Raw genomic sequence first — 24065 nt, forward strand, 5'->3', positions numbered from 1 at the left:
TAGTACAATAATAATTATTATGTGCGACCATCATTCCAAAAAACGATTATTTTACGTTAAACCGTGACTACTTTTAACTCTTAAGATGTAGTAACTTTTTTACCAAAAGGGTCACTTTTTCTATCGTTACATCATACGACGGTCACATTGTACAATTTGATAGTACAAAAGTACAAAGATCAAAATGCCAGTAATCTTCTTTTTACTTTCTGGTAAGATTCTGTCTTACATTCCCTATATAAATCCATAATAAATTCCCCCATTTTGTATTCACTCATTCATACGATTTTCCTCATTTATTTCATCACCAAATCCCAAGCTATCTTCTTTTTTGTTTACAATTCCCCAATATTAAAGTTTGATTTCTGGGTATTTTACAAATGTCAGTTTTATAAAAACCCAATTGTTGATTTCTGATTTTTTGTTGTCAATTTTGGTTTGAAAATAGAAAAAAAAAAAAAAATACCCATTTTGCAATGCAATAGTGTCGTCATTTTTTCAACACAGTGTCATAATTTTCACTAAACTTACCATTTTTAGAGCTTCCCCATATCTCTGATTTTGTTTTAGTACCAAAGATTGAAACTTTCTTCAAATTAATCAGCACTTCTAATATGAATTGTAATAATGTTGTAATAATGTGTTACTAATTTCAACAAATTATTGCTCATTTCTCTAATTTGATCATATTTATAGCTTCCTATTCTTCCAAAGTTTTTTCTACTACCAAATATTGAAACTTTCTTTGAATTAATGAAAATTAAGGAGTGAAATACCTAAAACACTTCATAATTTCAATAAATTTCTACTCATTTTTCTAATTTAATCACATTTATACCAACCCAATTCCTAAAAAGTTCATTATTCTCCCAAAGATTGAAACTTTCTCCAAAATAATAAAAAAATCAAGGAGTAAAATCCCTAAAACACTTCATAATTTCAACAAATTACTACCCCTTTCTCTAATTTAATCACATTTATAGCTACCCAATTCCTCAAAAATTTATCAAAATTCAAAAGTTTTAAACTTTGTTCAAAATTAATTAAGAAATGAGGGGTGAAAATGAAATGATGGGGATAGAAAGTGAAAATTATGGAGAACATGATAATAATGATAATAATGTGGAAGAAGAAATGAAGAGATTACCACCATGGCAAAAGCAATTTACAATAAGAGGGATAATTGCAAGTATAATAATAGGAGTGATGTATAGTGTAATAGTAACAAAACTGAATCTTACAACTGGTTTAGTTCCTAATCTTAATGTTTCTGCTGCACTTCTTGCATTTGTGTTTCTTAAAAGTTGGACTAATTTGGTTCATAAAGCTGGTTTTGTTACTACTCCTTTTACTAGACAAGAGAATACTATTGTTCAGACTTGTGCTGTTGCTTGTTACAGCATTGCCTATGGAGGTACGGAGTATTTCGTTATTATTACTTCCGTCTCAATTATTTGTTTTTGTTTACTTTCGATTAAAATATATCTTACTGGACGAGTGGACGGAGAGATTATGGTTATTATGCCCTTTGTTTATTTGAATTCATCACATGTGCATAAGTGCATGGTGAACAAATATTAGAAAATAGGTTCTTAGGAATGGTGTATATGTTAATTCTGCTATTTTTGCTTGTGACGAAGAGGTACTTGTGACATCTCATGTCCACCTTCCCTTTTTATCATTAAACTAGTTGTGAGACGTCACAAGCTTGTGACGTTAAGTAGTACTCCCTCTGTCCCCGTCATTTGTTGTCCTATTCCATTTTTGGTGTCTCAGTCAATTGTTATCCTTTCTATTTTAGGATTACATTTGATGAGCAATTTTAACCTGTACCATTAATTAGGTCCACTTGACATTTTATAATTGGCTCTCTGCACTTTCCTTGGTCTTTGTGCCAAAACCAAAGGACAACAATTGACCGGGACGGAGAGAGTATATATTATAGAGTGGAGGTGGGTGGGTGGTGGATGGTTTGGACTTTGAGAGGGTACTTTTATCGTTTTACTATTGAAATTTACCTAAAAGTTGTAAATGTAATGAATTTGTTGGAATTGTTCAACAAGAAAAAGAAGTATTGAAATGAATAGATAAGTAATTGTCAGTTGTCACTAAGTCTATGACTTCATGTCATTTTATACTGGAAGTATATAGTTTGCTCATTTTCACTCAAGAGATTAATACCATAGGCCATAGTATTTGGATATGTGTACGTTTCGCATGACGGTACCTTAAAACACTCGTTAAAATGCGAATTTAATTAATCCGACAGAAGTAGGTTTCATTACATCATTGTAAATTTCAATCTTTTGTACTTGTAGATAACTTCATTTGGTGTGAATTTCCGCATTTCTGGTAATCTGAAAACAACCTCTTTGATGATCGTGTTAGTATGTATAGCTAGTGATTTCATGGAGTTGTGGTTATGTAGGCGGGTTTGGATCGTATCTGTTGGGTTTAAACAAGAAGACATATGAGCAGGCAGGGGTAGATACAGAAGGGAATGTTCCTGGAAGTACCAAGGAGCCGGGACTTGGTTGGATGACTGCTTTTCTTTTTGTTAGCACATTTGTTGGCTTGCTCGCGTTGGTGCCACTTCGAAAGGTACTCTTTTGTTTCGGGAAATGATAAACGCTAACAATGAAATATACTCTGCCACTCAATATGCCAGAACATTACTCCGTATCTTAATAACTTAATTCCTCTAAGGTGTGTTTTGAGTGGTATAGTACATTCTGTTGTGGCGTTAGGACCACCCTTTGGAATAGTTATGTCAATTATTGTTGTCAAGATACCAAACTTTAACTTTGAGGATATAATCACTAGAAGAATATACTGTCACAGTGTTTTTACCTTGGAAAAATCTCTGCTTAGCTAATGTTATGTACTTAACAGTAACTCCAGAACATTCCTTTTAGCTTTTATTCCCACACTTTATATTTTGGTTTTACACTTTTACTTTAGCACCTAATGATAAGTGGAGCTCCCATTCCGTATTCTCTACGGAATTTTCATCTTGGGTCATTCTGATCTTATTTGACTCTTAGAACCTGAATTAGACTCAAATAGAACACCTGAAGACAATCAGGGGCGAACCCAGAAATAAAATTTTGGGGTAGCGAATTTTTTTTGATGTTGTTTTACACTTATGTTAAGGTGCATATTTAAAAAAATTGGGGTGGCAAAAGTCGATAATCTTAATCATTTTTTGGGAATTTGGGGTAGCGAGTGCTACCCTTTGCTACTGTGTAGGTTCCCCCCACACCTGAAGTGGACCTGAACTGGAATTGTTCCGATTGAAACCGATGAGACCACAAATGATCCAACTTAAACCGTTCAAAGTGTGTAGCTTAAAAGTAAATCAAAGTAAAAGAACCGATATTGACACACCCGAAACAATCAGACCTGGTAGTACCTAATCCGAACCCAACCCTAATGATCTGTTTGGCTGGTACAGCGACGCCCCTCCAAAAAAAGAATATTTTTTATTACATTAGGACTTTTTAAGCCTTTTTGTTTGTTGGCCCTTAGTCTCCTTTGAAAGGGAGTTGTGGAATAAAATAGTGTCATCTAAAGCATGTGATGAAAGGACTATTGGTGTTTACTTCATACAATTATACCCTTTTGCCTTTATTTGCAAACCTGTGGCATCTATTTGCATAAATCCTAAAGATAGTTAGGGAGTCAGGTATAGTGGTAGAAAATGAAGACTATAATGCTCCATTCATACTAGAAAAAAGCATCAGTAGTTGTGTTGTCACATTCTTCCTTACCCGGCATGACGAATTTCTTCGGGTGCTTAGTTGTATCACTGATGTGATATCTATGTACAAACTGCTTAATGACCTGGTATAACTACAATTGAGTTATAATTCGAATCGACTGTATGTTTGGAATTTTGTAGTTTATCGCTTGCTGGTTATGTATAAATCGCGGACATATTTTACTTAAACTCAGTTTACCATATCCAAGTGTCTGACCTGCGTATACGAGGTAGTTTATGACAGATTAAATTCACAGAGCTCAAAAATATACTCCCTCGTCCCAATCATTTGTTTTCTTTGATTAAAATATCCCTACAAAGATTTAAAAAGGTAAACAAATGATCAGGACGGAGGGATTGGAATGAGACTGCCTGGTTTGAAGGGAATGTATAAGCTTTTGAGAGAATTTGTTGAAAGGTATGTGTATATACACTGTCCACGAGAAGAACGTGCTTGAACATATACTCTTTCCATTAGGAAATTTGTAACTTCCAGGTTTAAGCGATATTTGATTGTGATATCGTTTGGACAAGATTAAATATTTTGCACTAAGCAGCTTTTAATTTCTTGCTGAATAATGTGGATTCTGATATGCCTCTGGAACTTGTTTTATTATAATCAGAATGTTAAACTCCTCGAATTAACGTTCTTGCAGGTCATGATAATAGACTACAAGCTAAGTTATCCAACAGGAACTGCAACGGCAGTACTTATTAATCGATTCCATACTCCCAAAGGAGACAAGATAGCCAAGTATGCACAATCCTTAGCTTTCGGCTAAGTACTTGCTCATATTCAATAGTAAGTTCTGACTAAACAGCTTTATGATTGTACAGGCAGCAAGTTCATGGCTTCATGAAATATTTCTCCGTCAGTTTCCTCTGGGGTTTCTTCCAGTGGTTCTATACTGGTGGAAACCATTGCGGTTTTAATCAATTTCCAACATTTGGCTTGAAAGCGTGGAAAAACACGTAAGTGCCTACTGCCTTGTTCAATGTTAAAGCTTTCACATGGGTTCATCTTAGTCATGTATCTAACGTATTTATGGACTGTGGGATTGAATTTTGCAGGTTTTTCTTCGATTTCAGCATGACTTATGTCGGAGCAGGAATGATTTGCTCTCACCTAGTAAACTTGTCCTTGCTTTTTGGTGCTGTTCTTTCCTGGGGCATAATGTGGCCATTGATTGGAGACCTGAAAGGGAAATGGTTCGCTTCGTCCTTACCTGAAAGCAGTATGAAAAGCCTGAATGGTTACAAGGTTGTTACCAAATTAGCACTTCTCGCTTTATTTATGAAACCTCGAGGCAGTAGTTTGTGAATATTGATTGAAGTTCTGATCCTGCCACATTAATTCATGGATTTCATGTGCTCTTGCAGGTTTTCATTTCTATAGCTCTAATTCTAGGCGACGGGCTCTACAATTTTATTAAGACACTGTTATTCACAGTCAAAAACATCCACGATAGGCTCAAGGACAAGAACCTTCGCGTAGGTAAGCTCAAAAATATTGATCTCGAGTAATTCGCGTGACTTGGCTTTGAAACCCGCTATCATACAAAATGTCCCTTTTATCTCCCTTTGCACACACAAAAATGTTCTACTAATGTTTTTTGCTTTATAGTACTAGACCTATAACGGAAACTTTCGTAAACCAGGTTCTTCAGAGAATCAAAAACTGGCATTGTCACCTGATGAACTCCAAAGAAACGAGGTCTTTATGAGAGAGAGAATCCCGTATTGGATAGCCTTCGTTGGGTACATATTCTTTGCTGCGATTTCCGTCACAGTAGTACCTCTAATGTTTCCACAGTTGAAATGGTACTACGTTGTTGCGACCTACATCTTTGCCCCTTCTCTCTGCTTTTGTAACGCATATGGAGCTGGTCTGACCGACATGAACATGGCATTCAACTATGGAAAAGTCGCGCTTTTTGTGCTCTCAGCAATATCCGGGAAAGATTCAGGTGTGGTGGCCGGTCTAGTTGCTTGCGGTCTAATCAAGTCAATGGTTTCCATATCTTCGGACTTAATGCATGACTTTAAAACCAGCCACCTCACTCTCACGTCCCCCCGGTCAATGCTCCTTAGCCAAGCAATCGGGACAGCGATTGGTTGCGTGGTTGCACCGCTGACATTCTTCCTTTTCTACAAGGCATTCGATCTAGGAAATCCCGAGGGAGAGTACAAGGCTCCATACGCCATCATTTACCGGAACATGGCCATCCTTGGGGTGGAAGGCTTCTCGGCCTTACCTCAGCATTGCTTGCAGCTATGTTACGCCTTTTTTGGGTTCGCTGTCGTGGCAAATCTAGTGAGAGATCGCGCCCCCGAGAAAATCGGACAGTGGGTCCCTCTCCCGATGGCAATGGCCGTGCCATTCCTCGTGGGAGCCAATTTTGCCATCGACATGTGTGTGGGTAGCTTGACAGTGTTCTTGTGGCACAAGGTTAACAGTGCTGAAGCGAACGTGATGGTTCCGGCTGTTGCTTCAGGATTGATATGTGGGGACGGGTTGTGGATACTTCCCTCGTCTATACTCGCATTGGCTAAGATCCAGCCTCCGATGTGTATGACCTTCAATGCCGGCGAGTTGTAAGAATGTTGGATTTTGTAGCAGAATTTTGTCAAACGAATCAATTCACAACACAATAAGGAAAGAGCAAGAAACGTACAAATGGGAGATAAAATATGCAGGGAAAAATGATTTTGTCATGGGTTTAATCATCTGGGATGCAATGGTTTTACTTGCCAATGTACATTTATAGGCCATAGTCTAGAGTCTAGACTTAGTTGATAATCTTAAATCTTGTAGTTTACTCTAAGTTTCTTGTAGATGCTAATGGAAGGCTACATGGCTTGCTTGAAACGAGATAAAATAGTTACTACGGTAATAGAGGTTAAATGAAGACGAGATAGTAATAGTTACCTCTTCGTGAGGGAGTAACCGATTGATGCATTAAAGTAACTGCCTTATATCATCTCCTTTTTTTCATCCTTTAAGCCCGTTCATAATAATTTTTCGCATTCCAAGCAAGGCCAGGGGTAGTTTGTTCAAAGTAATTACCATCATATACGATTATACGAAGTAGTATGTTTACTTGCTAAATTCTGCACTCATTTTGCTATATCCTACACAAAATCTTCAACATTTTCCGATTTTGCCCCTCTCATTTCATACCCAAAAAAACAATCCCTTAGAGAAAACAATTTTTAGAGAGGGAAGAATCACCGGCTCATGTCTCCCTCGCCCCAGCCGACTGGCAAAGAAGAAGAGTACCGACCACCGACGACGGAGAATCATATATTTTTAGTTTAGTTTGTGTGATTTGCATCTGCTAGTTCGAGATTAGTATAATCAATTTATCCAATTGAATTTGTGGAACTATAGACTTTGAATTAGTCAATTAATGGTTTGGTTTCTATGAATTTAAGTACGGCAAAATATGTTGATTAGTTCAAGTTTTAGGGAAGCTTGTTGTTTGATTTGCTAATTGAATTGGAAGTTTGGCAGAATTTGTTTTCAAAGTGAGTGGATGAATTGATTTACGACTTCAAATTGTGTAATTTGATAATCTAAATCAAATTCAGCCCTTGAACTATCAACTTTCAAACCCTAATTGTAAAAAAACTCAATAGAAAAAGAACATTACTACAATCAATCAAAAGACGAATATTAATGAAATTGTTTCAAACGGAAAAATTACTTGTGATATGTACGAATTAAGATCCTAATTATCAAATTATATACAAATTGGTTAGGGTTTGAGAGGGAGAAAAAGAAAATTTTTATTTTTCATTTTTAAGAGGAAGGGTAGTATTGTAAAAAATTGACGAAGTGGTAGGATATAGTAAATGAGTGTGTTAGATTTAACAATTATGTTTTTAATTGGTCTCCTAATAAATTTACCCAATTGCTAAATCCTGCACGTCATTTTACTAAATCCTACACAAATTTCCCACTTATTCTAATTTTGCCCATTTCATTTCACCAACCCAATATAAAGAAAATTAAACCTAATTTCCTCACCCTTCTCTTTCTCTCTCCTCTCCCTACCGACTAACCTCCTCTGCCGCCTCAAAGGCCGTCGCTGGTCACCGACCGACGATAATAATTAAGTCAATTACCTATCCGTTCGCCCATTTGTCGCTCTTCAACCACCACACCTTATTCGTCGAAACCACAAATACACCGTCTTCTCTAAAACTCTAACGACAATGTCGTGCGCTGAATTCAACTCTACCTCCTTCGGTAATGCGACAGACGAGGTCGTTCCATTAACGGCGTTGATTTGGAGCGGTGGTCCTGTGATTTTTATTTAATTTGAAATGTAATATTATTTTGGTTTAATTTATGGTTTAATTATATTAAAATAAATTAGTGTTAAGTTAATGATCTCGTTTGTTATTTCTTACTCCGTAGTACACCATGATTTTTAATGAGGGCTGCGAAATGTCGTCGACGTTTTGTAACGAATCGTCGACATTTTTTTAAAAAAAGACCACCACTACCCTTGACACACTCTCTCTATTCTACTAGTTTTAAACCCGTGCAAAAAATGCACGGGTCGTAATAACGGGTGCTATTATTGGCTACATAAGCATATAAATGAGCGTGTTATTAAATGTGCAATGCTGTGAGATTATAAATAAGTCTATAATTGGAGATAGACGTATATATAATTTTAGTAACAATTTTCATTCTGACGACAAAATACGGTTTTCTTCATTCGTAATTGACGTACATGTAATTGTATGATTTTTGTAAAAAAAAAAAAAACAGTTTTCATTGTAAGGACAACGGTTTTCATCATTAACGTAATTAAACTAATCAATTCAATCTATTAGTCGCGGTTTTCATCATTAACGTAATTGACGTAAATATAATTGTACATGTAATTTTGTTCATTAATGTAATTGGCGTAAATATAATTGTATATATAATTTTGTAAAAAAGAAAAAACAGTTTTCATTCTAACGACAACGGTTTTCTTAACGTAAATAACATAATTAAATTAATCGATTCAATCTATTAGTCGCTGCTATGAACGACTATCACAAGGGTATTAATGACAATGACCTCGAACCTAAGGAGTATATATGAGTAGTATTTTACTCAAAGTGTGCTTTTTCAAAGAATGAGAGTGAGTAATATATAATATATATCTAGGTAGTTGATAATGTACTATTACTAATATAATTTGGGACACTTAAGCTCTGTCAAAATTATTGATCGGGTTCCCCAACAACAGCAACATCCCTCTAATTTTAGAATTGCTAATATTATTTGAAAATTAAATAATCAAGCGTGAATATGTTTTTTAAAATACAAAAATATTATATTAAGTCGAAAAATTATATGCCGCAAAATATATGGCTCAATTAATATAGTTAACATGTAATTATCTTGACAATTTGTTTTTATATAATTATGCTATGTAACATCACAATCCAACTATATTGCATTATTATACACATTTAATTCCTCTCTCAATCATATACGGGGTATATTTTTTTGATTAAAAATACCCCTCATAAAAAAATATAAAAGATAAACAAATGAAACGGAAGAAGTATATATAATTTTTTTTTCCAGTTTTTTTTTTTAAAATATACATATTTAAAAATTTTCCTTATTCAACTCATTTTCGTATGACCCAATCTAAACACCAATATTCCCCTTTCATTTTCTTAAAGCCTTCTTTTAGTATAACCAAATTCAACGCATTTGCTTATAAAGCCCAATTTTATCTAATAGCCACTCGTATAAATTCCCGTTGATGTTAAAGTTGACCTTAAATCCTCCTAAGATGTCTCTCATAGTCTGATATCGCCCTCACTTTTGAAAATTTTCTCCTAATTTACACTGATCTACGCTACTCACCAAAAGAAAAAACAAACTCACATGTTCCCCTCTCCTCTCCCGCCCCCATCCCCACCCCATCCACTTAGTTTTGTAATTTTAGTTTTGTGATCTATTGTAATTTTGTTCCCTTTTTTAAATAACCCGAAATTTGAGTTAAAGCGCTTTATGTAAATGGTTAATTATGGCGTCTTTGTCCTTTAATTTTTAACAATAAAATGAGATCTAGTCTTTATTATTTTTCAACTATACTTCTTCAATTATTTTTCATTTTAGTACGTGTTTTTTTTTGTTTTCCAATCTTGATGGATTTAAATATACTATTTTTTTTTTCAATTTTAAGGCGATTTTTATAATTCAAGTAAATGAATAATGATATGAATTTGTTTGATTCTTCACATTTTTCTGTACGGGTATTCTGATAGATTATTTTGCGGTATCGTAATTTATTATTTATTTTTTAATTGTATTAAGTTGAAATTAATTTTTTATGTAAAAATAAGGTTTTGTTGAATCATTGAATTAATAGAATAAGATAATATAAGAAATGAGGAGAGAGACAAATTAATTAGCTTAGTGATAGTGGAGGGCCCTACATCAAAAAAAAAGGAGAAAAGAGGGAAATTAATCGGCCACTAGAAACACTTGAAATGCTTCAGCTTTTATAGAAAGAGGATTCTCTCCCAAATAACAAATTAAAAAAAAAAACAATACAACTTTTTGACGATCGAATTCAATAGTGAACAGCAAATCATCGGTAAAACATCGAAAAAAAACGTCCATTAACAAAAAAAACATAAGAAAAACATCGATAAACAAAAAAAATAATTAAAAAAAACAATTTAAATCACGAAATTAAGGCGGAAATGAAATTTAGAGGTCCGAACGAGGCGATAAAATTCAAAGTCCGACACCATGCCAGACGTTGAAAACCAACGTCCAACACCATGCTTGAGTCTTGACGTTGGCATTCAACGTCCCAGCCCAACCATAACGTTGAAGATCAACGTCCAACACCATAACGGACAATGAAGCCTAACGTTCCAACCCAGCCAAACGTTCAAGCCCAATGTTATACTCCCTTCCCAACGTTGAAGATCAACGTCCCTCTCCATCCCCAATGTATATCAACACCAGCAACAACTCACCCTCCCTTTAATTACGCCTCCATCCACAACAACACCATCATCCCCAAATTCAGTCCTGTGATGCACCGTCACCGACAATTATCGCACCTGCTACTTTTCTGCTCCGACAAACTAGCAATTGTAGCCAATCCGAGCCCATCGGAATTGAAATTCGAGTCCAGAACTAATGATTATACTACGTTCCAACTGATGATTAGATGTATGTTAATTGGTAATTTCATCAATCTTTATTTGATATTCCTTCCTTTGTTAAGTATGCGATATGTATGTTAATCGTTACTTTGAAGTATTTCTGCTGAATTCCAAAAGACACTATCGTGGTGGTGCGTTGGTGGCGCGGCGGTTCGGTGCTCCGGTGGTGGCATTGGTGACAGTGGCAGCGGTGGCAGTGGGGCGGGGTGAGGGATAGGTGGGTATTGTGTACAAAGGAAAGAGTGAGTAAGAGGAAGTGGGAAAGAGAATGCAAGGGTAGTGTTCGTCTTTTTTATGAAAAACGTCGACGATACGTTATAAAATGTCGACGACGTTTTGCAACCCGGTTTTTAATCTAATTTGAGGTGATGTTTGTTCTTCAATTGGCTTTGTTTGAGACGGTAGAGGAAGGAGAGTTAGAGCATCCACATTGAAGAGGATTGCCCATCCTCTTAGATGAAAGAAGGTGTTAAGAGGATATCCTCTTCAATGTGGCAACATCCTCTTTACATCCTCTTTAAAGAGGAAGAGGAAGACATCCTCTATAAATAGAGGATGTCTGTTTCTTGGCCTTGTGCCAAAAAGAGAAAATGGGTGGTGGGGACTATTTAAAAGAGACGAAATAAGATCCTCTTTGATGTGGAAAAGAAGAGAGGAAGAGGATGAAAAAAAGTGGGAAATTGGGTAGTGAAAAGAGAAAGTAGTATGACCAAAGAAAAAATTAGAAAAAATTGAAGAGAGGAAGATGGCCTCCTCTTCAATGTGCATGCTCTTAGTTGTGAGAGGAGGGAGGAAGAGAAGGTGAGTGATTTTTAGTTTTTTTTTGTCGTGTATGTAAAATGAAAGGGTAAAATTGGAATAAGCGGTAATTTTGTGTAGGATTTTACTAAAATAGTGTGCGGGATTTAGCACGTTCAATTAAAAATTAGTTGGTCCTATTTGAGGGTCAAATGTGGCCCAACCCCAAGCACACGACTAAAAGACATGTATGCGAAAGTAGTTGGTGAGTAATAAACAAATTAAAGATCAACAAGAACACCATCTCCTCTCCATCTCTCTCGATACACTATTGACTCTTGTAAGTAACGAAATCCTACCCTTTACTTAATCTTCTTCAAAGTTTCAATCTTTCCTATATTTTCTGCATTTTCTTAGAGTTTCATCATCTGGGTTCTTGTTTAATTCTACTTTTAATTACCTTTTACTCATTTTTTATCAACTTTTTATTTTTTTGATTAGCAGCATTAGAAAATGTCAGCAGATCGTAAAGTTCTCACTTTTGAGGATGTATCAAAACACAACAGTACGAAAGATTGCTGGCTTATTATTGGTGGAAAAGTAAGATCTCTTTTTTCCAATATATAATCTTCAATTCTTCAATTATTGATTTATTTCTGTATGATTTTGCATTGATCTCCCTTTATTTTGTTGTATTTTGATATATTTACTTTGAATTATTAGCTTCTTGATGTTTAGATGATGTATCAATTCTGTGTTCTTTGTGCTGAATAGTTGAAATCACCTACCATTTGATCCGTCCCAATCATTTGTTTACCTTTTTCGTATTCTTTATGAGGCGTATTGTAATCAAACGTGAAATAATGATTGTGACGGAGGGAGTATTTCATGATCATATAATCCTCAATTGCCATTGACTGCAATGCTGTTGATATGGAAAGCTGACATCTTGTGCATCTTATATTCTTCACAAATTCTTATTTCAGGCCGTCATATCCGTCTGAAATGGTCAGACGGATACCATTTCCTCTCACAAAAAACCCATTTAGGGGTGTGAGTGGGAAAGCAGATGGGGGTGTCCCACCACCCATGTGCTTCTCACTTGTGAGAGGTCTTATTGCGGTCTGAAATAAGGCGGTCTGAAGCAAGACAGACTGTTCTTCTTATGTGCAAGCTTATATCATTAGAACCCTGTGGACGCTGCGGTGTCTGTTTTCTGTGGCTTTATTGTCTATAGTGTAGGTAGGTAGACCTGGCAATCGGATCATTCGGATTGGGTTTGGGTAAGGTAGTTTTGGTACGGGTTTGATTTGGGTTTGGCCGGCTAGTTATAGATGGATGTCTTTGGAACGATGCAGGTTGTGATTTTCAAGTTTTTTGTATCAAATTAGTCATTTGTGGACATTTGCTAATTCATACCAGGTCATAAGGTCATAACGGATTTGGGTCATTTGGAATTGGGTTGTACTTATTAGCCTTTTGGTTTGGTTTAGGCTCAAGTCAACTGAGAGACCATTGGCTGCGGCCCTACTCTCCTTTCGAGTTTATGTATGGATTACATTTTGCACAAGTATGGGCTCAATTGACCGTGATAAAGGTTTCTAAATCCTAGATCAATAGTTCAATTGTTGGCTTCTTTTATTTTCTCCAAAATCCGCCACTGCCTATTTATTTCCCCACCTTTAGAGCTCTTTTTGTGGCGCTACGTTTTGCACATTAGTTGTTCGTTCCATTCTAGAGTCCTATTTTTGACCGTTTGCTGATATCCTGAATGTATATATAGGATTGCTTCTTATTCATGATTGTTGATCTAGTTCTGTATTGTTTTGATATGTATAGGTCTATGATGTAACTCCATTCATGGAAGATCATCCTGGTGGTGATGAAGTTCTTCTCTCTGCTACTGGTGCATACTCTTCTCTTTGCCATTCAACTATCGTTTTCTATAGCTTTAGCATAATTTAGGACACAATTGACTGTGTGTCTTAGCTCAAATCCACGACAGTCTCGTGATAATATAAATATGAGACTATTTACAGAAAGACTCATCAGCTTCTTCATGGGATATTGTAGGCAAAGATGCAACAAACGATTTCGAAGATGTAGGGCACAGTGATCAGGCCAGAGAAGAGATGGAGAAGTACTACATAGGAGAGGTGGATGCATCAACCGTACCAGCAAAGCGTACCTACGTGCCACCGCAGCAAGCACATTACAACCCGGACAAGACACCAGAGTTTGTAATCAAGATCCTACAGTTTCTAGTTCCCATTCTTATTTTGGGGTTGGCATTCGCAGTGCGTCACTACACCAAGAAGGATTAGAAAATAAATTTCTTGTTTCCTTCGATTGTTGTAGTCATGTGTATCGGCTAATTAGTTCTTTGAATCGTCGTCAAAGCCTTTACAGAACAGAATATTAGCCATTTTCATCACATGTTCTGAACTTCTGATTGTCCTTGCTATTATTATACTGCTTACCAGACGCTGTGAACCTTTCGTAATTTGTCGAGATTTCTGTGGTTTTTCTAGTATTATTGGATTGACTGTTTGATACAGAATACTATTTCTATCTCATTTATATTGTCTGTTAAAACGTAAACAATCCTGATTTGATTTATTGCATTGTTAATCAGTGATACAAAATAGTTCAAATAGAACGGTGCAGGCTGTCACCTCCCGTGACCGGGAAAACATGCATTGCAGGGTGAAACACTCCATTCATCAGCCACAGTAGTATCATCTGACAGCCATGGCATGGCTTACTTCAGCAACGCTGCCGCCTCCTTGTCCAGGAACCACTTCACCTCCACCTCAGCAGAAACCATTCGACCAGGCACAGGTTCACCACTTGGTTTAGGACCGAGAACTTTCTTAACCGCTTCAACTTCCCCACTCCCGCTCATCACAAATGCATTATAAGAAGCGGAATTTATCACCGGGAAGGTGAATGTGATCCTATTTGGTGGCGGCTTTGGAGAGTCCTTGATGAATGTAACCCATTTTTTATGCTCATATCTCTGAGGGTGTCCTGGAAACAAAGATGCAACGTGTCCATCCGGACCCATGCCCAAAAGCATCAGATCAAACTTGGGGAAACCTGTCGATGACGTAGCTATCACCTTGTTCTTGACAAGTTCTTTGAGACGAGCTTCGTAGTTTTCAGCAGCGCCTTCCGTTGATAGGGCATCGTTGATGGCATAAACATTTCCGATCAAGATAGGTACCTGAGCATCAGATGAAGAAATTTGTCTAAGAAATGTCCTTGTAGTTGCTCACATGTTGCCATCAAACAGTCAAATACAAACAATTAGGTAATGAGCAAGTTCCACAAGTTTGTCTAATAATATTTCTCACGTTTCTCTTTTCCGGCATCTAATAAAATTGAAAAACGGTACAAAATAACATTTCTTGAGCCATAGTAGATCGATCTTACTCACATTAACATAGCAAAACGACATTTCATTTTCGATAGCTAACCTCAAATCATTTTGGGACTAAGACTTAGTTTTTGGTTGATGCTGTAATATACTTAATAAAGCATTTGGTGCCTAAGGAAGCAACTCTTGTTAATTACTAGTGTACCTTCATTTCCTGTAATTATAGGAACTTTTAAGTCAATTTAGATGGCTTAACAATGATCAAGTGATCTGATTGAACTGATTTATGATTTTGAAGTTAACGGGATTTGAAATCAGGTCATGAATACCACCACTCATGACTTTACCATTTAAGCTAGTTGGCATTTGCTTGTGTTACTTTTATTAGTGCGTCTTGCTTCAGACGGGCCTTTTTTGTCTGAAATAATAAGACGAGATTTTGTAACCATTTTACAGTTAAATGTGACCACTATTGAAAAACCAGTTATCACAAGCTGTAATACTGCCTATACCATTGTGGTTACATTTAACTATAAAATGGTCATACATATGTCCGTCTGAAAAATAAGACGAAAAGTGTCCGTCTTAAACAAGAATTTGGGTACTTTTATAATTATAAGTAGTACTTCGTATGACAATAAATTTATACTCCGTAGTCCGTACTAATTACAACTGCATACAGAGATGATCCCAATCATTTCAAGAACAGAAAAATCATACTCCCTCCATTCAATAATTATCACCCCATTTCTCTAATAAATAGGAGGAGTATTATATTGAAGTGGGGTGATAAAAGTTGAATGGAGGGAGTATCAATAAGTCAATAACTCAGATTGATGGAAATGAAAAAAAAAAAAAAAAAAAAAAGACAGCTGAATAATCAAACGCTAATTCTCATATGAGACGGTTTCACGATAATCATAGATAATCAAATGATGAATGATGATACCTTAGATAGAAAACCATTAAAGGCAAGATTATAATTACTATCAGGATGATCCCTTGGAACAACTCTTTCATCAACCCAAAACACATGCCATTTTGACCAATCTATTGATTCTACATATGGTGCCTCCTTCAATTTCCTAATCATAAATATAAACCATAAATTAAACAAAAAAGATCCATAATCACAACAATAAATTAAAATTCAGTTAGTCTTGTGTAAGCCGGTTTTACACAACTACAGTTTAAAACATATCAAAACATAACCATATTAGGTGATAAATTAACAGAACCCGTTTTACGATAAATATGTAAAAGAAAAATTACCAGAGAAAGTCAATGAGATAACCTCCAGAAAGAACAACAGTAAAAATCCCCTTTTCTTTGATGAATTTTTCAGACAAATTAGCAGTGTATTCTGCCAAGGAAATAGCAAGTTCTTGTTTATTGTTGAAGATGCTGACTTTAGGCTTTTTAGAATGTGCCTCAGCCATTGAGTTTAAGAACAAGGTAAATATGACTATTATGAGGCTTAAATATAATGTTAATTTGGTACTAAAGTTTTGTGAAGATGCCATTTCCTTTTGCTTGGGTCAGGAAATTAATAAGGATCTGAAGAGTGTATTTAGGAACTTTTTATAGGGGCTCTTTTGGAAAAAAAAAATACCGACAATTAGACTTTTTTAAAACGTGGTTTGCATGTTATCATAATTATACACCTATACTAGGGGATTTATTAAGGGGGACTGATATTTCCACGCACATTTTCTTTAATGCCACGACATTGTTGCAGTAATTAGAAGAATCTTGACTTTTTAGGCGGTATAAAGTTCGTGGCATTAACACAATTGGTCGTGGTGTTAGAGCATCCGCAAAGGTGGAAATCAAGCTCCCCATATACACTCTCTTTCCTCATATGGGGCTCCTCATTGTTGCACCAACCTCCCCAACATTTGGGGCTCCACTGTTGTTGAGTTTATGGATTCGAGTACCTAAGAGGGGAAGAGGGTGAATTAGGTACTAGTTAAAAAAATTTTAACTTCAACTTTATTGATTTAAAGTAAGTTAAGAGAACAAAAGAGATTAGAAAATACTTCGAGTAATATGGTAGGATTAAACGAGTAAATATAATGAATGTTTGCTGAAGTATGAAAGTAACAACTGTTCTGGTATTTTGTATTTATTTGTCTCGGTTTATGAAGATATGACAAATGTGACCAAATGTGTATGATGAATATTACTTGAAAGTTAAGCAAAGCAAAACAAACAAATTAAAAGAGCAGCGGAAATAAAAGAAAGATCAAACACGAGATTTTGAATTGGTTCGGCAAATACTCAAATGCCTACGTCCAATCTACCTTTTTATTGATTTCTTTTAGTGATCTACTCCGACTACTAAAAGACCCGTACAATAAAAGACACCAACCTACTCCAGTTGTAAAGCGAGTCCAAGAACTATTCCGTTCTTATGACAAGCCAACTCGCAACCTACTCCGGTTGCCAAGAGTTAAAGACTACTCCGTCCTAAACTCTACTAACACACTTAGAATGTTATAAGGATCAAGTTTCCACTAACATATTCTTAACAAAGAATAGAGATGGACAACTTTTACAAGATCAACAATTCATAAGCAAGAGAGTTTAGTATGTTAAAATAACAGTAGTCACGACTGTAACAACTTGAAGACTCTTAGAAGTTTTGCAAAGGACACACGGTTTAAAGCTTTGAAAAACAATTTTGCAAACTTGAAATTAATTTCAGAAAGAAGTCTTGGGATTTTATGAGGGATATGGCTCGTCTTTTATAGAGGAAGTGAGTAAGGGGGTTGCTAGGGTTTTGAAGGGTCAAAGACCACACATGTGAAGAGCTTTAGCAACCACCCAAAACTTGCACCAAAGAAGGCTCTTTTGCAAAGGCAAGAATAGAGAAAGAGTGTTTGAAGGATATCCATAAAAGCTCATGCAAATTCAGAAAACAAAGAGGGAAAAACAAGTCACATGACAAGTTTACACAAATATGGCAAAAAGCATTTCTTGTTTTCCAAAAGACCAAAGGGTTGAATTTGCATAAAGAGGAAACATTTTGAAAATAATAATTATTCAAACCACTCTTTATTGAAAGCCAAATCCTAATAAAAATATGAAGTTTTATCTTTCAAAATAAGAGACACGTGAAAGCCTTTTGATAAAAGAGAGTTTCAAGTGTTACGAGTTGTGGCAACAATCCAAGCAGCTGTTTACTAATGAAAGTAACAGTCGTCTTGACTGTTTCTATTACTCTAAGATACTCTACTTTCTCACTTGTACATTAGATGACACTAAGACTCAATACAATGGGATGATTAACAACTTCAATACTTCTTAATCCATGCTTAAATTAATCATTAATCCTGAAAAGGTAAACTAAGATAACACAAATCAAATGGGCATGTTATCATCAATCATAAGGAACCCAACAACTGTTTTTAGGGAAGGTCCCCAAAAGAAAAGTAAGGCAATTTGTGTTATTTTGGGGAGGTTCCCAAATTTTTGTGTGTGAATTGGGGAACCTCATTGTTGCATAGATGTAGTTATGAAATGGGGAGGGTAAATGGAAAAGTTAGTGGAAAATGAGGTGGACGAATAAGAAAGGAAAGAGAAAATATGGGGAGCCTCACCTTTGCGGATGCTCTTATGCCACCCTTTTACCAAGGAATAGGTCTTGGTATAGACGGGTGGGGCGTATAAACGGGTAAAGACCTCTAATAAAACGGGTAGGGGGACAAAGTGGGGCATCCCCAATTCCCCATGTGCTTCCCACTTTATGGCAAATGGGTATTTTGTGAGGGGAAATGGTATCCGTCTATACGTATAGACGGATAGTGTCCGTCTATAATGAGAATTTGTGTTTACCAAGTGTGCACCAGAGATAACGGTTGCGTGTTCTCTCATCTTAAAAAAAAATAAAAAAAAAATAGAACCTTAGAAGCCAAATTGGGAACAACAAAACCGGGACAAGGAATATAAGACTACTTTAATCAAAGCATGTGTTACGTTCGTCTTACTTACATTGTTTTCATTTTAACAAACGATTCATAAGATCTACTCCCTCCATTCAACTCCACTTTGCAGGTTTCTATTTTGCACACTATTCACAAGCGGAGATTCAACTTCAATTTTCTCTCGATACATGAGTCAAAATATATTCATGTGGGATCTTATTTGATTCGTTTTTAAGAGTACATTAAAAATATCTAACTTTTATAATTTTTGCAAATACCTAGCTAAAGATATTTACCGCGTAAAAGTCGCGTTGGCAAACGTGATAAAGCAAACATGTAAAGTGGAGTTGAATGGAGGGAGTATTAATGAAATATTATTCGTACCCAATTATTAGACGTGACAAATATCGCCCCGTCCTAACGTGATGATATGGCAGGATTAGGACGTTATGATCCATTTATCTAATTAGGTAGACTTAGACATGACACCAAATTTATAAGGGGTGAGTTGCGAATGAGGTCTTTCAACACACCCGATATAGATGACTCATTTATTTAAATAAATCATAATTTCAGTTGATTAGTTGATTAAGTCGGTAATTCAACCAAAATTGTTTAATATTATTCATCATTTTTGGGTTAATAGATTACTTTGTACAAAACTAAGTTCGGTTAATGAGTATAATACTTTAATGACTCAAACTGGTTACATAAATAGGTTTGATATGTGGATTGGATATATATAGTTCATAGATTATTAGATTATACAACTAGATGTATAACAACTGATTGTTTAATTTCTGAGTCGTTTATAATAAAATTATCGAGTTTTGTTTTAAAAATTATAAACTTTACTATTAATTTTCCGAGCTCGTTCAACATTAAGCTAAAAATTCACTTTATTTTGAATTCTAACGTTAAAAAATTAAAATGTAACTTATAAACTTTTTTCGAAACACGAAAAAAAATACATGTAACCTCATTTGATAAATAAGGTCGGATGTACTACATCGTGTTCTCTTTTCCAATATAGAAAATTCAAATAAATTGGTTAGGGTTATGAGAAAGGATCTATTGATGTAATTGGTGATCTGTTATAATTGGGCCGAGTTTGGGTTCAACAGGTGATAACTTTTTACTTCAAAAAAATCATTAAATCCTAGGGCCTAGGGTAACCAAAGAGATGCATGCATAGGTATAAATATAAAACCAAAACATAGGAAAAGAGAGAGATCAGCATCACATTGTGTCGTAAGGGAGAAAAAGAGTAAGAAGCAAGAAAAGCAGTGAGGATCCTTTGTCCCACTTTTGTGTCACATTCCACTCCATACACATCTTGACACATAATGTAATGGGACAGAGGATTCTCACTACAAGAAAAGATGCAGATATTCGTGAAAACCTTAACTGGAAAGACAATTACTCTTGAAGTTGAGTCAAGCGATACCATTGACAATGTTGTAACGACAAATTTTGTATTGCGATAACTGAAATACAAAACAAGGAAACAAAATGAGTTTTTATTAATATCAGAAAAGTTCGTGTACAATCTCTAATAATCCTCTGATTCTAACTAAACAAATAAGGTACGCGTGCACGATCCACGTAGGGGGTGCGCGTGCGTTTTGCAGGGGTTGCACGTGTAGAGGGTGTATGCACTCTACGTGCGACGTTGACTTGTATTCTTGAGAGGGTCGAACGACTTGAGTCTCTCTTGAATGTTTGAATGTTTGAATATTCGAGTTTGAATGTTTGAATATTCGAGTTTGAATGTTTGAGTTTTCTTGCGCAGGCGGCACGAATTTGTTGTGCTTGTTGACTGCTTACGTTGAATTTCACGAGATTTTCATAGAGAATTCCAGAGCTTTTCTTTTCTTCGAGTTTTTCTATATTCGAGTTTTCTCTCCTTTGAAATGAATGAAATTCTCTATATTTATAGAGAAATGATTGGGCTTTCCCTCGGGCTTGGTCGCAGGCCCACTTCTCGGCCCGTTTGCAATTTTAGCCCAATTTGACTTCTGTTTGGACCCGAATAACTCAGAATGACCCAAATTTGATTTAAAAGGGGCAAAAATAACTAAATTGAGTAATTTATTTATTATTAACTCAAATTAATTATTTTTTGTATTTTTGACATTTAAATAAAATTTTAATGCCTACAAATTGCCCCCTCGAGACTTTGTCACGCCCACTTTCGAAGTGTTTCAGCGTGGCGGGGTCTCGACACATTTTTTTGGTTTGACTTGAAAGTCGACGGGCACCCATTGTGTTGCATCGATAGCATTTTTTGGCCATCCTGTCATTATCTGACTTGGCGGATGACTGGCAACTCTTCTCGATATTTTTTTTTTATCATCCTCGTCATTTTGTAACTTTAACGGACGACATTTGAATTTTCATCACCCTGGTCATTTGTAACCTTGACGGATGACACTTGAATTTTCATCATCCTGGTCATTTTGTAACCTTAACGGACGACATTTGAATTTTCATCACCCTAGTCATTTGTAATCCTGACGGATGACACTTGAATTTTTATAATCCGGTAATTTTATCTCCAGCTGGTCAACGATTTGTCCATTTGCTCGAGCATTTTTTTTTTTTGAAACAAAATGAATTTACCCATTTAACTAAGAACTAGTTTTGTGACCCGTGAAAATCACGGATTTTATTGTTTTTGTTCTTTTATTTTTGCGATATCGTTCATGAATGCGTTATTCGACTTGTTTGTCTTCTTGCTTATTATCTTGGAGATATGTTGGTAGGATACCTAAGCAAGACAATAAAGAGGGTCCTGCCACAGATACTGAGGATAAGATATATTATATCTAAGGGGGTTTGGAATTTATTATATGGGTTTTTCTAACCTATGCCCATTGGGCATAGGATAAGAAACCCAAAAGGGAAAGTAATAAATATATTTTCTTGTAAATAAAAATAAAAGTAATTGATATTGCAATTTCCCATAAAAATATCATTTATTTCTTTCCCTTTTGGATTTCTTATCCTATGCCTAGTGGGCATAGGTTAGAAAAACCGTTATTATATTAGAATAGTTGGAACTTGTTGGAAATCACAAACTCTTTATTGAACAATGACACCAAAACCCATGAATCCCTCATTTTAAAGAACATATGAATGTCCATTCTCTGATTTCGAAGACTGGTATTGCATATAGATTTAATTAAATGGAAAATTATTGTATTGTCTTGTGTTTCATCAGAGCACTTTAAACAACTTATTCTCAAAGCCTAGAAGCAAAAGTCAACACAAATTATGGAAAAACGTAAAGTTGCATTCAAACAGTGGAATATTAAGTTTGCAAACGCTACGGTCCTCATTGTCTTTGTCTTTTTACTGATTGTTGTCTTGTTGTGTTAATCACTGTCGGTCCCCTTTCTGTTTTTGTTCCCTGCTTTTTTTTTACGGTGTTTAGATTCTCTCTGGATTTCGAGGGCGCTTGACTTTGTCACGGTGGTTATTCAGTTCACTCAACATTGACGGCTTTTGGTATTCTATTACTTGATATGTTGTTTTTAGTGTTGTTTTGGTGCGTTCTAAGAACCTTGGTCCCATTTTTATCCGGCAAAGAAACAAAAGGTTGGACACTTGAACATCTAATTCTATTCCTTATTACCTAATGTATTATAATGAAAAAAGAAATGTAAAATAAAGTAAAAATATAAAATATATAAATGAATGAATAATAATGATATTTTATAACTGAATTTTACATATTGTCTTTAGTCAATTAGAGACGATATGAATAATGTGTAGAAAGCGTTCTGTTAAAATACAACTTATGTTTATCTTACTAATTAGGATAAAATTACAAGTTTATTTTCTTAAATGCAAAGGAGTTTGTTAAACTTTTTCAGCAAATAATACATTTATAATTCTTGTCGATTTGTCGGTCTTGCAACATCGTCCTTGTAAATTCAATTGATTTCCAACGTATTGGGAAAAATATTATTGAAATGATTTTTGTATAATGAAAGACCTAAGTGATATACTTAAATTATTAGCAAGGAGTTGATGACATGTGACTTCTACAAATAAAATTTTAGAATAAATACACATTCAATATTTTTTAAAATAAATTTTATGTGAGCAATTTTTGGGAGGATACACGAGAAAATGTATCTGTTCAACAATGACATCATTCTAATTTCATTTCTATATCTCTTGTCAATTAGAGTCATCTCTATATCTCTTGTTGTTGGTGAACTTTTATGTGAGAAGTTTTAACGCTTATCCCAATGAATTCCAAAGAAATAAGTATGCAAAATTTGTATTATTATACTTCCATTTTTTTTTAATTATCGCCTCATTTGCTTGTGCGCAATAATTAAGATTAGGAAAAAGTTTGCAATTGGTGGAGTAATGTGAAAATTTTACCCTTAAACGATGACATTTATTTTGTAATTTTTAAAAAAGTTATAAGAAGCATTTGGTAAAAATCACGTCCCAAAGTAGAAATTAAAGAAAAAAGAGTGATAATATAAAAATAGACAAAAAAGAGAAGTGGGGTGATAATTAAAAAATATTCTTAACAATTAATTATGAGAAAAGAAAAATATATACAAATCATTACAAAAAATAAATAAACATTTCTCGAAGAAATATTGGGAGTGCTAGAAGAAAATATTTGATGGAAAACAAAAAATAATTTAAAGGTTTGAAAACATTCAAAGTTGAAACAATGAATTGGAGAATGATCATCGGATTCCAATCAAAAACCATGCAAAACATTTACCTTGATCCACATTAAAAGATCCAATTTATATCCTTGGAGCATATAACTTCAACACTTTCATTAAGACATTTGATTTATAATCTGTTTGTTGACTAAGATATTTGATTTATAACCTGATTGACAAAATATAAGTTGAATAGTACACGGAAAACTAATAAAGTGCACGAAAGGGTGTAAGACAATTTAGTACAATTTATTAAATTTGTCAATTAATATTCCAAGGGTTGGAATATATAATGTAACATGTCACCAATAATTAGATATTCATACTAAAATTTGATATTGCGCATACACCATAATAAT

The 24065-nt window shown here is 35.0% G+C and overlaps 4 protein-coding genes across 5 annotated transcripts in view; 3 read left to right on the plus strand and 1 right to left on the minus strand.

Annotated features, from left to right (window-relative positions):
• The first annotated feature begins 636 nt into the window (after positions 1–636).
• LOC141618580 (metal-nicotianamine transporter YSL3-like) lies at positions 637–6753 on the plus strand. Its single transcript, XM_074435679.1, has 7 exons — positions 637–1414; positions 2429–2601; positions 4417–4514; positions 4598–4732; positions 4832–5021; positions 5141–5255; positions 5419–6753. Exons 1-7 carry the CDS (start codon positions 1051–1053, stop codon positions 6357–6359), a joined length of 2016 nt encoding a protein of 671 aa, XP_074291780.1. The 5' UTR covers positions 637–1050; the 3' UTR covers positions 6360–6753.
• A 5179-nt stretch (positions 6754–11932) lies between these two features.
• LOC141618583 (cytochrome b5) lies at positions 11933–14263 on the plus strand. Of its 2 annotated transcripts, none has more exons than XM_074435682.1 (4): positions 11933–12041; positions 12203–12301; positions 13541–13607; positions 13775–14263. In XM_074435682.1, the coding sequence occupies exons 2-4, from the start codon at positions 12215–12217 to the stop codon at positions 14023–14025; spliced, it is 405 nt and encodes a 134-aa protein (XP_074291783.1). In that variant the 5' UTR covers positions 11933–12041; positions 12203–12214; the 3' UTR covers positions 14026–14263. The 2 variants fall into 2 exon arrangements, with proteins under 2 accessions (XP_074291783.1, XP_074291782.1); XM_074435681.1 differs by having other exon boundaries at positions 12206–12301.
• Positions 14250–16726, minus strand: LOC141618582 (putative 6-phosphogluconolactonase 4, chloroplastic). Its single transcript, XM_074435680.1, has 3 exons — positions 16353–16726; positions 16030–16165; positions 14250–14927 (listed from the first exon to the last, which is right to left on the minus strand). Exons 1-3 carry the CDS (start codon positions 16601–16603, stop codon positions 14463–14465), a joined length of 852 nt encoding a protein of 283 aa, XP_074291781.1. The 5' UTR covers positions 16604–16726; the 3' UTR covers positions 14250–14462.
• A 3662-nt stretch (positions 16727–20388) lies between these two features.
• The window catches only part of LOC141620845 (ubiquitin-ribosomal protein eL40z fusion protein-like), a 69507-nt gene continuing 65830 nt past the window's right edge, over positions 20389–24065 (plus strand). The window contains exon 1 of the mRNA XM_074437608.1: positions 20389–20466. Within this exon, the coding sequence (XP_074293709.1) occupies positions 20389–20466 (78 nt within the window). The remainder of the gene's footprint in view (positions 20467–24065) is intronic.

This window comes from Silene latifolia, chromosome X, assembly GCF_048544455.1.
Source record: "Silene latifolia isolate original U9 population chromosome X, ASM4854445v1, whole genome shotgun sequence".
Classification (NCBI taxonomy): Eukaryota; Viridiplantae; Streptophyta; class Magnoliopsida; order Caryophyllales; family Caryophyllaceae; genus Silene; species Silene latifolia.

Coding starts and splice junctions, on each gene's coding strand:
- LOC141618580 (XM_074435679.1), top strand. CDS start 1,051: ATGAGGGGTGAAAATGAAATGATGGGGATAGAAAGTGAAAATTATGGA. Junction 4,515..4,597: donor AAAGGAGACAAGATAGCCAA/GTATGCACAATC, acceptor ATGATTGTACAG/GCAGCAAGTTCATGGCTTCA. Junction 5,256..5,418: donor GGACAAGAACCTTCGCGTAG/GTAAGCTCAAAA, acceptor TTCGTAAACCAG/GTTCTTCAGAGAATCAAAAA.
- LOC141618583 (XM_074435682.1), top strand. CDS start 12,215: ATGTCAGCAGATCGTAAAGTTCTCACTTTTGAGGATGTATCAAAACAC. Junction 12,302..13,540: donor GGCTTATTATTGGTGGAAAA/GTAAGATCTCTT, acceptor TGATATGTATAG/GTCTATGATGTAACTCCATT. Junction 13,608..13,774: donor AGTTCTTCTCTCTGCTACTG/GTGCATACTCTT, acceptor GGGATATTGTAG/GCAAAGATGCAACAAACGAT.
- LOC141618582 (XM_074435680.1), bottom strand. CDS start 16,603: ATGGCATCTTCACAAAACTTTAGTACCAAATTAACATTATATTTAAGC. Junction 16,166..16,352: donor TATCTCATTGACTTTCTCTG/GTAATTTTTCTT, acceptor ATTTATGATTAG/GAAATTGAAGGAGGCACCAT. Junction 14,928..16,029: donor TTAATGGTTTTCTATCTAAG/GTATCATCATTC, acceptor TCTGATGCTCAG/GTACCTATCTTGATCGGAAA.